General features: G+C 47.3%; 1 protein-coding gene across 7 annotated transcripts in view; it reads left to right on the top strand.

The window, feature by feature from the left end:
• The window catches only part of TTLL4 (tubulin tyrosine ligase like 4), a 525559-nt gene that overhangs the window by 189276 nt on the left and 319066 nt on the right, over positions 1-17217 (top strand). For all 7 annotated transcript variants that reach the window (XM_085650094.1, XM_085650089.1, XM_085650090.1 and 4 more), the window contains 2 exons: positions 12738-12847; positions 16802-16862. In XM_085650094.1, the coding sequence (XP_085506220.1) occupies positions 12738-12847; positions 16802-16862 (171 nt within the window). The remainder of the gene's footprint in view (positions 1-12737; positions 12848-16801; positions 16863-17217) is intronic.

The following is a 17217-nucleotide window of genomic DNA, read 5'->3' as shown; positions in this document are numbered from 1 at the left end:
TTGCGTAATGTCATTGCTATCTTTGACCTAATAAAAAACACTCCAGCTGTAGCAGGGCCCTGGTTTCATCTCCTGGTGCAGGGCGGGCTGTGCTTTATGGCAGGAGGGAGGGATGCTCTTGGCTGCAGCTCTGGCCTCTTACAGTGCCCCTGCTTTTACTAGTGAGCGAGAGGCGCTGAGGTGGTGGTATTGGTGGTGGTGGTATTGCATTTTTCCTGCTCCCTCCCTGACCCTCTCTCACCGTCTGCCACTCTCCTTCACTCGCCTTTGTCCCGTGCCCTCTGACTCACTCTTACCACCTGCCAATCTGCTGTCACTCATTATTATTGGCCCGTCAATGCTGGATGCCTCTAAAATTGCATTAGCTTTGGCAAAGGCAGTGCCATACAGCTCTATTTTCAGTGTTTTTTATACTTCCAAGATTGCCTCCATATTATGAGATAGAACGTGGCATGACACAGTGAAGCATAATGCGACACAAGGGCCGTTTTAGGTGTGCATTTTATGCTTCCGAAGTGCCCCCTATGTTGTGTAACTTGATGGAGCGTGGCTTGGCAACTATTTTACTAATAACCTCTTAGTGAGCGTGGAGGAACCTAGTTGTTATGTTGGAAGTATGTAAAATACATTTCCAGCTTGGCAACTATTTTACTAATAACCTCTTAGTGAGATAAATACATAACTGTCATGATTCATTTGAGGTGTCTGTATTATAACGCTGTGTTGTCATGTCATGTCAATGAGAATTTGTAGAGCGCACGTACACCGGGAAGGTTTCATGGCGCTAGTATGGCAAAAGTCTGGGCCAAAGGGAGAGTTAGAGGGCCTGTCGGAAAAGCCAGGTCTTTAAAAGACTTCTGAAGGCGAGGAGATTGGTGGAGAGACGGATTTCAGAAGGGAGAGAGTTCCAAAAAGGGGGGGGGCCAAGGTAGAGAACCTGGCTCCGCCGGTACGTTTGAGTCTGAAAGCGGGAGTCAAAAGAAGATTTTTGCAAGCTGAGCGAAGAGGACGAGTGTGGGCATATTTTATGATCATGTTATTGACAAATTTTGGGCTAGAACCATTGAGTGATTTAAAAATGAGACCTCCGATTTTGAAATCACTCCTCTGAGCGACAGGCAGCCAATGAAGTTGCTTCAGAATGGGGGTGATATGGTGATGCCTAGGTAAGTGAGTAATTAAGCGCGCTGCCTAGTTTTGTATTAGCTGTAACCGTTTAGATTGATGAAGGGGGATGCCAAAGTACAGAGAATTGGCGTAGTCAACATGTGACATGACCATGGCAATGACTACTTGAATACGAGCGTCATGAGTGAGGTATTTACAAATCATCTTTATTTTCCGAAGTTGGAAGAAACAGGTGGATACTACAGAGCTAATCTGGGGCTTTAAAGTGAGGTCTTGGCTGTGTTGCCCTGACCGCACCTGTTGCAGCCGTACAACACCATGCCTAGAGTTACCAGGGTATTTAACACCCCCATGTCCCTCCCACCTCCCTGCTCGCAGGACTCCCAGGAGGTGCTTCTTGGGGGCATGTCTCATTGATAGCATACAGTGTTGTAGCAGGCTTGCAGCCTACCACCAGGGATTACACCAGCCATTAAAGCCCCGCTTTCTTGTTAACGCCCGTGCCCCCAGGTTACTTATTTCTGTTGAATATTATTGAATGATGCATGTTGTGCTGAGCACAAAGACGAGCATTTAAACAGATGCGGTAAATAAGGCATTAACATGATTAGGAAGAGGAGGAAAATAACACAGCACTAAGATAATTATTGAGCTAGCTATATCTAATAAACTATGTAACTGCCCTGGGCTTGAACCAGCCTAGGGGGTAAATCAAACCGATGTTTAGGATTTCAGAAGGCTCGGAAGTCACAAGGAACGTTTCACGCTTGTGGAACAGAAACCCTCTTAGCATCAGGTCAATGCTTACAGCAATACATTATTTAATTCTGATGTAGTAACAGTATCTGACTGCATGTGCAACGTTTTTAATTCTAATGATGTCGTGACAAATACTTTTTTATTTATGTTTTCTAATATATAGTGCTAGGAGGTTCGGGCAGCACTACTTCACAAACCGGTCTGTTTTCAATGTAGTCAAACTCTTTGGCCAAGGTGTTACGCGCTCTGATTGAATAATACAATCCATAATATGCTGACTCGACACACATTATGTAAAACTGCTAACAGTCTGGTGCTTCACGGATTATGTTACCCTAGTGTGACTCACAGCATGAATCTGCTGCCTGCTGCAGATCCCAGTTCACTAGATACTAGTAATGTCTAGTGGATTCATTCGATGAACTTCCGGCTGTTTTCAGACGTGGTTTAAAGCTTAGGTGATCCCATTTGCATCTTGGGATTGGTTGGTAGTATCGAAGGCTGTCTATCATTTTCATTTACTATTTCTTTTTTATTGGTAGAACATGTTTTTTTTTTTTTACTGTTGAGCCCCCACAGACCAGTGCTTCGGAACACACTCCTCTCACTTGAATCAAGTAGAAACCATTTATAACTGGCTAGCTGGTAATTGCACAAGGCTTTCAGTGGTGTTTTGTGTGTTAATAACTCCGTATGGCGTTGCTGTCCAGTGGTTCAAGTGCGAGCAGCATCTTCACAGTTCAGCACGGTAAGCCATTAAACTCAATATTAGAGGCAGGATTCTACTGATCACAGGGACTAGTTGTCAATAAAGCAGACAAAATGCGAAAGCGCTTTCAAAAGACAAATCAAACAAATGTTTGTTATTATACGAAAAGCATATCAAGAACCCTCGTATTACTTCTACCTCCCATTCCCTCCCTTGCTGCTGGTTGCATGACTAGGCCTGGCTACCGTCGTTGGACGGTATCTTCAAGAGCTGCGGCAGTCCTGCATAGTGAGAGAACACTACCCCGCAGAGCTGCTTGCTCACCCCGCTCCTCTGGCCCGGCTGCGCTTTTCCATCCTCTTTGACCTTTGCGCTTTAAACCAACATTCAGCTTCCATAAAAGCCGATGCAAGTTATAACCATAAGAGGGCATGCAGTTGTAAACCAGCATGGAATAGGACTCGCATTTATGCGAGACCCATTGCATAACAAACCGTAGTATCATCACTGACAACGGGAGGTGAGGAGGGCAGGGACAACGGGAGTGTGGGCGGGGGGAGGGAGGCAGAAGGCACGCACAATGGGAGTGCAGGTGGGGGAGAAGGGGGAGAGAAGGTGCAGAACGGGAGGGCAGGCGGGGGGAGGGGTTGAGAAGGCACGGACAACAAGAGGGATGGAGGAGTAGAGAAGGCAATAGGAGAACCTCATTAAAGAAAGTAGTGCTCACAGTCTAAATAACACGTACCGTGTAACACTCGAAGTAAAGTGGCCAGTAGCCATGGGAGGATACAAATCACGACATAACTGTAATAATGAGGGACTAACAAGCCTCATAATGAATCACAAGACCGCATTTACAAAGGACAAACACACAAGCCAATGAAAAATAAGGGCGGGAGTGGGTGTGGCTTCTCCCTGTACTGAACTACGACAGCTCTTCACAGAGAAGCGCTTGGGCGCTGTCTCACGCTCGACCTGAAAATAAGCTTTGAATGAGATTTATTTTAAGACCAAGATCTTCGCCATAAAGTAAGTACGCCCTGCAAGAAAAATACCTAATACTTTCAGAAGTTGACACTTGGTGCAATTTTCAAACAGTTGAATGTTGTCCTGTGGAGGAAACTATAATGCGGTAATGCTGGTAAGTACGTCACATGCAGTTCCAGTCTTTGAAACCAAAGGTCAGCAAGGGTCAGGTGAGTACCAAGACTGCACCACCTGCGGGCGGCACAGGAGTAGCTAGGTGCAGAGGTCAAAATTTGAGTTTGGCCCAATGCATTCCAGTGGGGACTGGGGGTGCTCGGAGCCGCACCGCTTGCTGGTAGGTAAATCGTTTGCACGTGCCAAGAATTGGGGGTTGGAGCAAGCACGGGTGGGGGCAAAAAGCAGCACTGAAATATTTGCACCACCAGCGGCACAGGGGCAGCTAGGTGCAGGGTTCAAATACAGCATTGGCCGCCCAATGCTCTTCAAACTTGGTTCAGACAAACAGGCTGCAGGCGTCACACTGGAGTTTGCTGATGGGAGACCAACGACAGCAGAGGTAAGTAGAGATGTAGGGGATTGTAGGGGCACTGTCTATTCAGCTTACCAAGGCCTAAGGACTTTGGGTGCAGGGGTGCCTTTAGGCGTCCGATGCTTCTTATCGGAGCCGGTCACGGACAAAGGGAGCCTCTGGATTCATGCAGCAGGCATCATCGTGGTGTCCAGGTAGTGTCCGCCAACGCTGAACTTGAGGTCAGGATCCCTGGGGAACCTGTTCTGGGCTGGTGGTCCACCTGGACACGGGATGAAGGTGTCTGGTGCAGAGTGGGCAGGGCTTGCAGATCCGGAGGGCACCGGAGTCCTTTGTGTAGATTTATGTTCGAGGCATGTGGGCTGCTGAATTCATATCTGTGCATAGATCGCCGCCTAGTGTTGGGTCCGGATGTTTGCACGTTGTTGTCCTGGAAGAGTCTTCGAAGTATCCTGAGATAGGTGAATCCTCCCCTGGACCACAGTGCGCATGGGCATCCTCTCCATCCTCAGATTGTTTTTTTCCGCCATTGGGTTCGGATGTGCTTATCTTGACTCAAGTTAGGAAAAACTTTTTTCAGGCTAAAAGGCCTTTAGTTCGCGTCGGTACTGTTCCCGATCGGTATCGACAGTTACTTGTTAGTTTACTAACTTCAAAACCAACTTTTTCGCATCTACATCGACACCATCGACGATGGAATCGAGGACACCATTCAAGCGGTGTCCTGTTTGCAATGCAAAATATCCCCATGTCGACGTCCACCCGGTGTGCAACAAATGCCTTTCACCGGATCACGACGAATCCACATGTATGGCCTGTGCCCGATTCCGATCCAGAAAGACTCTCCGGAATCGACGAGCAGCGAGATTTGAAGCGCAGCAAGCGGCACCGGCCCCGACCAACATCTTCAGCGCCGAGGACGAAGATGTGGAAGGCGTGGAGAACCTACCCTCCAGCCCCGCTTCCGACCACAATTCCGGATCGGAAGACATCGAAGAACAAATCTTTCACAGGGATGAAGACGACACCGAGGTAGGAGACTACGATGAGGCCTTAGGGGCCGAAGAAAGTAGCTCCGGTGACGAGCAAGGCCTACCCGTACAGACGGAGGATATCCCAGTGCGTCAATCTATGGCTCCGGTCGAGGGATCGCCTTCGGGCCTTACCCAAGACCTATCCCGCAGTTCTTCGGCCCCGCCCTCGGGCCCGGCCTCGGACATTCAGCGACAGCCATTAGTACCCAAAACGACTGGTTTCCCTTCACCGAAACCAAAAGTCCTGTCGGTTCCACAGAAACCGAAACTGAAAGTGACACTGGTCGGATCGAAGCCCACTACACCTTCGACGACAGCAAAACCCGTCTGCGCCGACCGCACCAAACGGGACTTCGGTGCCGAACTCGCAGCAGCCGACGTCGGCGCCGACACACGGAAAAAGGCCATCGGTACTGCCAAACCGCCTCGGCACCCGGCACCGAAACAATCGGCTCCGGCCACGAAGGTCAAAATGGCCGCTGCGTCGCACACCACTTCGAAAGCAGCACCTAAGGCCCAATCATCGACGCCGTCGACGGCTACTACCTCTCCTCGACTCGATGACCCCGTGGCCCCGAAGAAGCCCACGCCTGCCTCTACAGAACCGCTCGGCGCCAAAGAACCGTCGGCGCTACAGGTGCGACAAGTTGCAGCGTCCTTGCAACGCATCAAAGAAAAGGCAGCCCTCCAGGACACGTCGGGCCCCGAGCCGAAAACAGCTCAAAAAGCTTCTCCAGCACCACCCCATATCACCTTTGGCCTGCCGCCATCCACGGCACCCAAAATGTTCGAAATAAGAACACGTGTCACCCAAACTAGGATTACACCTGCCGAACGCTCTCCTCCGGAGACGTCACCGCCCCACATCATCGATGCCGACACCGGCAGAATTATGCTCCACAAGCGGAGAATATCTTCCGAACACGCTTTGGACTCCTACCGGATCCCGCTAAAGAAAAAGCTGCCAGCTGATTCGGAACCAGTTCTTTACGAACGTCTCCATACCTCCTACCCAGATCCACAGTCCTTCTCTCCGACACACTCCGAAACCGACGTTTTGGAGGACTATATGGGTGACGACGTCCCCTACCCCAGAGAGATGGACCCTGAAGGCCAACAGGACCCTGACCAGGCTTGGGATGACCCTTTAGACACAGGTGCACCTATGGATACACAGGACACGCAGCTATATGGCGCAAAAACGTCTCCCACAGAGGACACTGCCGCATTCAACGCCCTAATTGAACGTGCTGCGGCAAATCATGGTGTGCAACTCCACTCTGACACAATCGAGGACGATTTTCTAATGGATACTTTCGCATCCTCAGAGAGACATATCAAAACTCTACCCATGTTGAAGGGTGTCCTCAAACCAGCAAAGAACATTTTCAAAGAACCCACCAGGGCAAGAGTAATAAACCCCAGGATCGACAAAAAATATAGGTCGGCTCCTGGGGACCCTACGTACATTAGAGGCCAGTTGCCTCTGGATTCCATCGTAGTCGCAAATGCTCGCAAACGGGCGCACTCGCAGACAACTGGGGATGCTCCTCCCCCGGACAAAGAGTCCAAGGTGCTCGAGACCTCCGGCAAACAGGTTGCAGCCCAGGCAGCTAACATATGGCGTATTGCCAATACCCAGGCGCTCCTAGCTCGCTACGATCGCGCACTATGACACATTAGAAACCCTACTCCAACATCTCCCTGACCAATACAAAGAGGGAGCAGAGATCCTCATCAGGGAGGGACAACTCCTCACGAACGCATCCATGAAGTGTGCACTGGATGCCGCAGATACAGCTGCCAGAGCAATAAACACCAGCGTCATGCTACGACGACACGCCTGGTTACGAATCTCCGGATTCAAACCTGAGGTTCAAAATAACATCCTCAATCAGCCGGTCAACCCCGACTACTTATTCGGGCCAGAAGTTGACACCAACCTAGAAAAAATAAAAAAGGACACAGACACTGCAAAGTCCATGGGGGCTCTCCAAACGCAGACCTTTCGGAGTGGCTCCTTTCGTCGCCCCGGAAATAGAGGAGCAGGCAGAGGACAGGGGTCACAGCAAACCTACAACAAGGGCAACACACAAAGTACCTACGATAAAAACACCCGGGGTGGGTATCGTGGCTCCAGCACAAAAGGCAGAGGACGCGGATACGGCAATACCAGGTCCTCCCCCAAGAACAAACAGTGACGCCCTCTACCTTCCTCCCGACCACATAACACCTGTCGGGGGAAGGCTACAAAGGTTCCTGTCCACGTGGAACACCATCACCACGGACAGGTGGGTCAAAGATATTATCAAACACGGTTACTGCCTAGAATTAACCTCCACTCCACCCACAATACCACCAAAACACCGTCCTATGTCCTCAGAGCACTTAGCGCTATTACAGCAGGAAGTGCTCAGTATGCTGGAAAAAGGCGCAATAGAGGTCGTACCCGTCCACGAGCAAGGCACGGGGGTGTACTCCCTGTACTTCTTAATACCAAAAAAGGACGGGTCACTCAGACCTATACTAGACCTGAGACCCCTCAACCGCTACATTCTCTCGGAGCATTTCCACATGCTCACCCTACAACAAGTCCTCCCGCTGCTCAAACAGGGAGACTTCCTGGCCACGCTAGACCTCAAAGATGCGTATTTCCACATACCCATTCACCCCTCGCACAAAAAATATCTCGGGTTCACTGTTCAAGGGCAGCACTACCAATTCAAGGTTCTTCCCTTCAGCGTGACAACAGCACCCAGAGTCTTCACAAAGTGCCTAGCTACTGTGGCTGCACATCTACGGAGGCAACACATTCACGTCTACCCTTACCTGGACGACTGGCTTGTTCAAGCAAAGTCAGCCCAGCAATGTGCCAGCCACATGTCCCGCACCATTCACCTTCTTCACAGTCTGGGGTTCTCACTAAATTACCCAAAATCACATCTCCAACCCGCACACGTACAACAGTACCTAGGTGCGACCATAGACACTCTGGCAGCCACAGCTCAGCCGAATTTAGTGAGGATCAACAGCATGCAAATGCTGATTTCCAAGTTCAAACCCCAACACTCCCTTCCTGCGCGAGTGTTTATGCAGTTGATAGGCATGATGGCCTCCTGCATCTTCATAGTCCCACACGCGAGACTACATATGCGCCCGCTTCAGGAGTGCTTAGCACGTCAATGGAATCAGGCTCACGGGCAACTAAAAGACCTAGTGTTGGTGAGCGGTCGGGCATACAACTCTCTGCATTGGTGGAATCCACAAAACCTTTGCAAGGGCCGACCGTTCCAAGAGCCTGTTCCACAAATAATACTGACAGCGGACGCGTCTCTCCAGGGCTGGGGAGCTCATGTACTCAATTACACAGTGCAGGGACTATGGACAATACAACAAAAGAAGATGCACATCAACCTTCTAGAACTGATGGCAATCTTCCTAGCAATGAAAGCATTCAAAGTACACTTGTGCAACAAAGTCGTGTTGATCCGGACGGACAACATGACCGCCATGTACTACATACAAAAGCAGGGAGGAACACACTCTCCACAGTTGTCTCATCTGGCTCAGAGCATGTGGAAGTGGGCCATTCAGAGGAACATGTTCCTCATGGCGGAACACCTCCCCGGCAAGGACAACCAGATGGCGGATCTGCTCAGCAGACACAGCCACCAGATGCACGAGTGGGAGTTACACCCATCAGTACTCCAACCGTACTTCCAGCAGTGGGGTCATCCAGAGATAGACCTATTCGCCACAAGCGAAAACGCAAAATGCCAAAGCTTTGCCGCCAGGTTCCCACATCCGCAGTCGCAGGGCAATGCGATATGGATGAACTGGTCTGGCAGATTTGCGTACGCTTTTCCCCCAGCACCATTGATACCGCTGGTGGCACGCAAACTCAGACAACACTCACTAACACTCGTCCTGGTTGCTCCAACATGGGCACGCCAACCATGGTACACCACCTTTCTCGAACTTTCCGTGGTGCCGCATCAAAGGCTGCGGATCAAACCCGCGCATTTGACGCAGAACCATGGCGAGATTCAGCACCCAGATCCGCAACAGCTGAACCTGGCAATCTGGCTCCTGAAGTCCTAGAATTTGGCTACCTCAACCTGCCACCTGACTGTATGGACATCATTAAGGAGGCTAGAAGACCCACTACCAAAGCTTGCTATGCAGCCAAATGGAAAAGGTTCGTAATTTATTGCACTAACAATGACATTAACCCGCTAGACGCATCCATCCAAAACATAATTTGTTACCTCTTACACCTATACCGATGCAATGTGGCATACACCTCAATACGTGTCCATTTGACCGCAATATCAGCCTATCTCCAGAACAGGCAGCACCTCTCTTTATTCAGAGTGCCTGCCATCAAAGCATTCTTGGAAGGACTCAAACGAGTAATTCCTCCAAGCCACCCACCAGCTCCAATGTGGAACCTCAACTTGGTCCTCACCAGACTGATGGGTCCACCCTTCGAACCTCTGCACTCATGCGAGATTCAATTCCTCACCTGGAAAGTAGCTTTCCTAGTAGCGATCACCTCTTTGAGGAGAGTTAGTGAACTCCAGGCACTAACCGTTCAAGAGCCATTCATACAGGTTCACGCCAACAGGGTCGTACTACGTACCAACCCCAAATTCATGCCCAAGGTGATATCGCAGTTCCACATGAATAAAACTATTGAACTGCCTGTTTTCTTTCAAAGCCCACAAACTGTCGCAGAAAGAGCACTCCATACACTGGATGTAAAGAGAGCCCTCATGTACTATATCGACAGGTCTAAAGTCTTCAGGAAAACAAAACAACTTTTCGTTGCCTTTGCCCCACACCACAAAGGTAACGCCATCTCCAAAGCAGGTATAGCCAGATGGATCGTTAAATGTATTCAAATTTGCTATCAAAAAGCTAAACGCACATTAACGATTCCCCCACGAGCCCACTCAACACGTAAGTTAGGGGCCTCCATGGCTTTCCTGGGTAACATTCCCTTGCATGATATCTGTAGAGCAGCCACCTGGTCCACTACACATACATTTACCAAACACTATATTGTAGATGTGCAATCAAAGCAGCAGGAAGCTGTAGGACAGGCTGTTCTCAAAACTCTTTTTCAGACCGCTGCAGCTGGCACTGGTGGCCGCCGCTAATAGAGGGTACTGCTATATATTCTATGCACAGATATGAATTCAGCAGCCCACATGCCTCGAACTGAATATGCTACTTACCAGTATGCATCTGTTCTTGGCATGTAGGGCTGCTGACATTCATATCGCCCACCCTCCTCCCCGGTGCCTGTAGCAGCTGCAGCTCTCAGAATTACTATAAGCATGGTCATCACTTCCTGTATCTACTCCATCACTGCCACAATGGCGAAAAACAATCTGAGGATGGAGAGGATGCCCATGCGCACTGTGGTCCAGGGGAGGAGTCACCTATCTCAGGATACTTCGAAGACTCTTCCAGGTCAACAACGTGCAAACATCCGGACCGAACACTAGGCGGCGATCTATGCACAGATATGAATGTCAGCAGCCCTACATGCCAAGAACAGATGCATACTGGTAAGTAGCATATTCATTTTGGATTGCGCCGCTGCCTTCCGGACTCTCTGGTCTTTGTCAAAGAGTAGGCAGTTTTCGTCAGGTCCTGGAAGTCGCTGGCTGCAGGACAGGCGTTGTCTTTTCTGCAGGGTCTTGTAGCTGGAAACAGGCCGGATGGGCTGGGGCCAAGTCAGTAGTCTTCTTCAGGCTTCGCTGCACAGCGTCTTCTTTGTCCTCCTTAGGTCGGCAGGAACTAGTTTCCAGGTCTGGGAAGCTGCTTAAACACTAAATTTAGGGGCGTTTTAGGGGTGTAGCAGGTAGGGCCAACAATCATGCTACACTCCTGTGGGAGGAGACATAGACTTCGGCCTGATTGGAGGAGTCTCCCCATCTTCAAGATGGCAGGAACTGAAAGATGTGCTACACCTTTCCTCTCTCACCTTAGGGGTGCAGTTGGCAGAGGTGGGCACACTTCCTATTCTCCAAAGTTTTCCTGACGCTTTTCCTGCCCAAAGTGAGGGTGTAAACCAGGGCCAGCCATATTCTACTAGCAGCAGAGACTGGGGTTTGCACTACAAATGCAGCAGGCCTTTGAAGCAGGGGGCCTGAAGGGCCAATCGTGGAACCGTTTTTACCAAAGAAGCACTGGCACAAGGGGCCTGGTTGACAGGGACCCTGTGCACTGCAATCCAAACCACATCAATGCCAGGCAAAATGTGGGGGCTAAACATGTCGAAAGAGGCACTTTCTCACAATGTGTGCACATATCTATATCATTACACAGGCATATATATCCATCCAATTCAAGCTGTTAATATTTAGAAGTGTAACGTAGGCAACCCAACCCTGTTTGTTGCAAGCCTCAGTGTAAGAGTGTCCTGTAAAGAGGAAAATATAATTGACACTGTAGGTTCCATAAGGAGGCAAAGTGAAATCTCGTAGCACTTGCAAGTCTGTTTCCCACACACTTCCCTAAGCCCTCTGGCAGATAACGCTAGCCTACCACTAATCTGGATAAAGATGAATAGTTGTCCACTGCTATCGCTTGGGTTTACCAAGCGGGCGATATATTTCCAGGTAGTGAGTTCATATCCTTACAGGGTAGAAGGTCTAGCGTGGAGTGGGGGGCACTGGGGGTGTAACAGCCCATTGGCAAAAGTGATCCAGAGAATAGAGGTTAATAAAAAGTATTTTATTTACCCTGAAACCGCAATGGCATTATTGTCGCTCCATTTTCTGCAAAATGAAAATGGGAGCTGAACCTAGGTCAGGATATCTGATCAAATTTTGTGGTTCTGCTGCTCCCTAGGTATGACCTGTCCCCTTCCATTGCAAACACAAACTCATTTATTTAAAAATTCTTCCTTGGTTATGCATTATCCCTGAGCAAGTGAGCAAATTCTCCAATGCATGAAATTTTATGTAAAGTTTTTCTGCATCAGACAGGACATTGCCCAACTGTAGGGTTGTACTGGAGCAAGGTTACTGCTTCCATGCAAGAAATGAGTGACATTCTGATGGATATAACCATGTTAATCTTTGCTAGGCTACACGGAGGAAATACCTCTGAAAACTAGGAAATGCATGTCCATCGCTCTATCGTTAGCTAAACACTAAGCGGCGATGCCATAGATCACCACCATCGAAACTGGAAAACAGATTTTAGGTTTTGTAATGAAATGGTAAAACATCATGTCTGTGACACAAAGGTCGGCGAGGCCTTGTGACTTTTGTGAACCCTTATGTGTGCATATTGCTGTGCCACAGAATCTAGAGTACACCTATAATTTATTGTTCACATTGATTTGTCCTTTTAATTTTTGAATGCATTAACTGTTGCTTATAGTTGTCTCTTGATTGACTTATCATGGATATAACTGGTTGTGATTTAATCCAGTATTATTTTGGGTTCCTTGGAAACCTATGTAAAACAAATATGTATATACATTGGTGATATTGAGTGAAGTCTTGTTGTGCATAGAATGGGGTTTGCCTTTAGTGAAATGTTTTCTCAGTGAACTCTTTAACTCCCACAGTCCTGCCGGAGATGTACAGCAGCTAGATGATACCCGGGCTGATGACATAGAAGAGGAGCTTGCAGATGGCTTGGACGACTGCTCTAGTTTGCCAGAGGACGAAGTTGACGGTTAGTGCTCAGTCTGTATCGAATGAGAGCACATCTCTCAATGTGGGAAAATGTTTTAGCAGGTGAAATGTCTGTCCGCTTTGATTGAATCCTCCAATGCGTTTCAGATCTCTCTCGTTCACCTTTGTAAGAGTTGCTGGGCTCTTCTGTCTGTGCTTCGATTTACTTTCACAGGCTGTTCATATTCTAGTTACACTAAGCTATTCCTTCCAAGAGCCAACCCTTTCCTATCCTATCTACACTTAGGGCACATGCTGGTGGCTGGTGTACATTATAGAAAAGCAGGTGATTTAGTATGGGCTTATTTATGTATGCAGAAACTAAAAATTAAGTATCTACATGTTCAGTCTGCTCATTGGGACACATTATGGGGCAGTCAATTGAAGTGCATAGAACAATGTTTGAGTTCTCAATATTAAACTATTTGAAGGAAAAGAAGTAGCATACATCATAATAGTAGACATCAGTCAATCAGTGACTTGTAAAGCGCAACTATTCACCCATAAGGGTGTTTGGATGCAGCATCAAGTTTGCAACCCTAGGGGCGTTTGATAACAGGAAACCAAGCAAGGGAAAAAAACTGTGAATAAAAAGTACACAGAAGGGCATTTGGGCCTGCAGAATACAACTTCTCCCAGTGAGCAAAAATAACATTTTCAATTCTATTATGGACACAAAAGCGAGGATTATGTTCTCAACTCCTTATTTTCGGTTAATCAGTAGTATACAAAGTGAATGTTTCCTTTAAAAGCAAAATTGTATAAAAAAACATTCATTACAAGCAACAAAGCTGCAAACTCCATGAGGCTTGCCCCATTTCAAAACCGCTTTGACCTTTCTAATCATGCTCCTGACACCATACAACCTTTTTTTCTTCTTGCGACCTGCTGCACTTATGAAACTTCCAACGGCAGTCATTCCTGCATATGTTCTGAAGATGGATGAGAAAAAACACTCCCATCCGAGATGATGCACTGGTATTTTATTAAATCCTCTAGAAATAAAATTTGGGCAATGCAATTAAGTGTACCAATTTCACGATAACATAAGGAAAACCTGATATCTATACATTATGAACAATATTCGATGGAGGACCTTGTGTCAGCCACAGTCGGGTGGAATAATCCTTGCCTCTGTGTCCTTAAACGAACTGAAACGTTCTGTGATGTTTACTTGGAAATCCTTTAATTCGGTGTCAGGACTGGGGGCCAAGATTATGCTTGTTTAAAGCTTACTCACCACCCGAGAAGTCATTCCCTCTACCAGCGTAAAATAAAATGTCTTGAATCTGCTGCTTGCTGCTTTGATAATCTCCTCCAGTCTTCCTCTCCGATAGAAAGCCAACAACACTATAGAACCCCTAGCTGAATGAGCTCTGAAAACTAAGGGTTTGAGACATGTGAGCTGTAGATCACATGCTTTGCATACTCCTGCCATATAGTGTTGGGTCCGGATGTTTGCAAGTTGTTTTTCTTCGAGAAGTCTTTCCAGTCACGAGGTAGGCGACTTCTCCTTTCGGTGATAGTGTGCATGGGCATCGACTCCATTGTTAAAAAAAATTCCGCCATCAGGTTCAGACGTGTATTGCTGCGCTAAGGTTCGATACTGTTTCATGGGTTCCCCTCGGTGTGCAATCCACTTACCCTCGACAGTATTGTTTTCGATCGCGTATTTCCCTTTCTCTGCGTATCGTATTTAATACAAAAAACACTTTTCGATCGGGAAACTCGTGGAAGGTTGTCAGGCCTTCCTGTGTTGGTCCGCCTTGCAGTCGATGGAATGGACTCCATTCAAATTCTGCCCTCTGTGCCATGCGATGTTCCCGCGCACCAACTCTGACGAAGTGTGCAACCTGTGCTGATGTCTGCAGCACAACGAACAAGAGTGCAACGCGTGTAAATCTTTCCGCTCGAAGAAAACGCTCCGCGACCGTCGGGATCGATTTCGCGACGAGCAGAGTCAGAACACTGGCTCCATTCCGGACCTCTTCGGAGAAGATTTCGAACAAGAAACCGGCTATACCGTAGGGGCCGAGGAAGAACAAAAGGACCCTGTTTCTGTCTCTTGAGTCCGGCTCCGATGTGGACAAAGATATTCAGCAAGGTCAGCGAATCTGGAGTATCGATCCTCCTCTGCCTCAAAGTCAAACTCAGCGGAATAAAAAGGCTCCGGATCCACCTCTGCCTTCGGGCCATGGTCGGCACTGAGAACATGTTTCCAATGCCTCGCCTCCGGGCTCTGCACCAAAACATATGTCAAAGCCTCCGGCTCGGCTCGAGTCGTCCACACTCTGGCACAGAGCCGAAACCTTCGGGGTCGAAGCCAAAACCCATCTCTGGCCCACCTCCTTCGATGACGAATTAGTCTATCAGATCCGGATATCCTCTGCCCCCAAGACACCGGCTCTGAAATCTTCTGAGCCGAAAAATAAAGATGCTCCGATACCATCGAAGGAGCCCCGTTTCCATGTCCCACCTCCAAAACAGGACCTGAAACAAAAGGAACTGTACATCAATCCAAAAACTGGACAAATTGCCATTCAAACGCAAATCTGACTCAGAGGAAGCCTATTACATTCCTTTAAAGAAGATGCATGTGGGTACGAACACTTGACCTGATTCCCTTCCACTTCTATTCACTCTTGGAAGACTGTGTTCTTTTTAACAATAATAAAACATACATTTTAGCTATCAACCTTCTAGAAACCCTTCAAAGATCATCAAAAAATAACATGGGGCAGAACGGTAGGTGTTTAGATTAAATGTTGAAAATATAATCTGGCAGACTTGATTATCACATTGCAGAGCAGAATAATATTAACTCATTAATGTATTCTGTTAATCATGTATGCACTTTTGTTGATATATTGGCACATGTAACTCAATAAAGGGAATGCCCAGAAGGGACAATACGTGATATTTATAAGTCCTCCTCCTGATCCAGAAGAATACTCCATTACTGTCAAGGAACAGCAAGTATGGGCTAAAAGTACAGTACTCTGCATGGTGACATATATACCATATCCATCTGTTCACAGGTTCTGAAACAACATTCTTATAACACTAACCCAGCTCCAACATTCCTGCAAGATATAAAATATCCAAAGACCCTCCTCTTCAGAAATCACTACATTTTTACATGCTGTGCGACTCTTGAACAAAGTTACCATTTTAATTGATTCCAGATCTTATCTCAGGGCACCATCTCATGTTCAACACTCTTGCACTCTAGCTAGGTTTATGCTAGAGAGATTATTTGCATACATATGTAACGCATGTTGCCTAATGAAGTCGTCACAGGGGGCAACACCTTTTGAGATCTAGTTCTGATGCAATTGGAAGTTTGTTTATGCTTGCTTCAGTTAAGGCATTTGAATCCACTTAGAATGTTTTGTGAAAGGAGAGCTCCTGACTGATCATTTAATAGCTCTCCTATAAATGCATTGCAAAGGCTTGCCCCCTTAGTTTGATCCTAGCATTTTGCTACTCTTGTTGTTGCACAGCAATGTCCTTATACTTATGCAGCCTTTTTCCAAAGCTGGAAGAGTTTGTCACATTACACTTGACTGTGACCATTGTCCCTCATAGCTACGATACTTGTATGTCTCTGCCCTAGTTTGCATGTATATTTGTATATTGCAAAAATTGTGTTCAAACTGATTGCAAAGTCCACTTGCTTAAGAGTTCATCCCCAGTCTGTCTTAATAAAAACCATCGGTTTTGTGTGAACCCAGTCAGAGTCTTATATTCATTTATACCTGGGGCTAACAACTGTACCACAGCCACTGTAATAGTATTTCAACTCACAGTCCGCATGTGTTGCTCCAATGTCATGCTTTCTGGGCCGTTCGGTATGCTGTATGAGCTCATTGAATGTTTGTTATTAAGTGGTGGGTGTTACTTTTTCTTTAACTATTCTCACGTTTGATCTCATGGCACCTTTCTCTCTATTTAGATGAATCGGACTCCTCAGTCGCAGGCATACCTTCCTCTGCATCCATGTTACTTATCTCCAGGTCAGTATTGCAAGAGGTGTAATTCCGATTTTGTATGGTCCTCTTTTCCAAATCTGTCACCCCGACATCCTCTTACCAGAGTGGCCACTTCTATGTTTCCATTTTCAGTCTTCTCGAAGAAGAACGCTATTGTTATTTTTCTTGTTTCTTTGGCAGGACCAGGCCATGTAAGGTCCAATAATTCCAGCATATTGTGCATACTCGGTTAAAATGGCAGCATGATAAAAAATGGGTTGCATTAGTCCATGATAAACTATTGCAAGACACAAAACCTACTTCAAAAGAGGTTTGAGTCATTCCTCTTTTCTGATACATTGCTTTCACACATGTTTCATAATTATGTTTTATCTATTTC

This window comes from Triturus cristatus, chromosome 3_2, assembly GCF_964204655.1.
Source record: "Triturus cristatus chromosome 3_2, aTriCri1.1, whole genome shotgun sequence".
Classification (NCBI taxonomy): Eukaryota; Metazoa; Chordata; class Amphibia; order Caudata; family Salamandridae; genus Triturus; species Triturus cristatus.
This window is presented reverse-complemented; position numbering and strand designations above follow the sequence as displayed.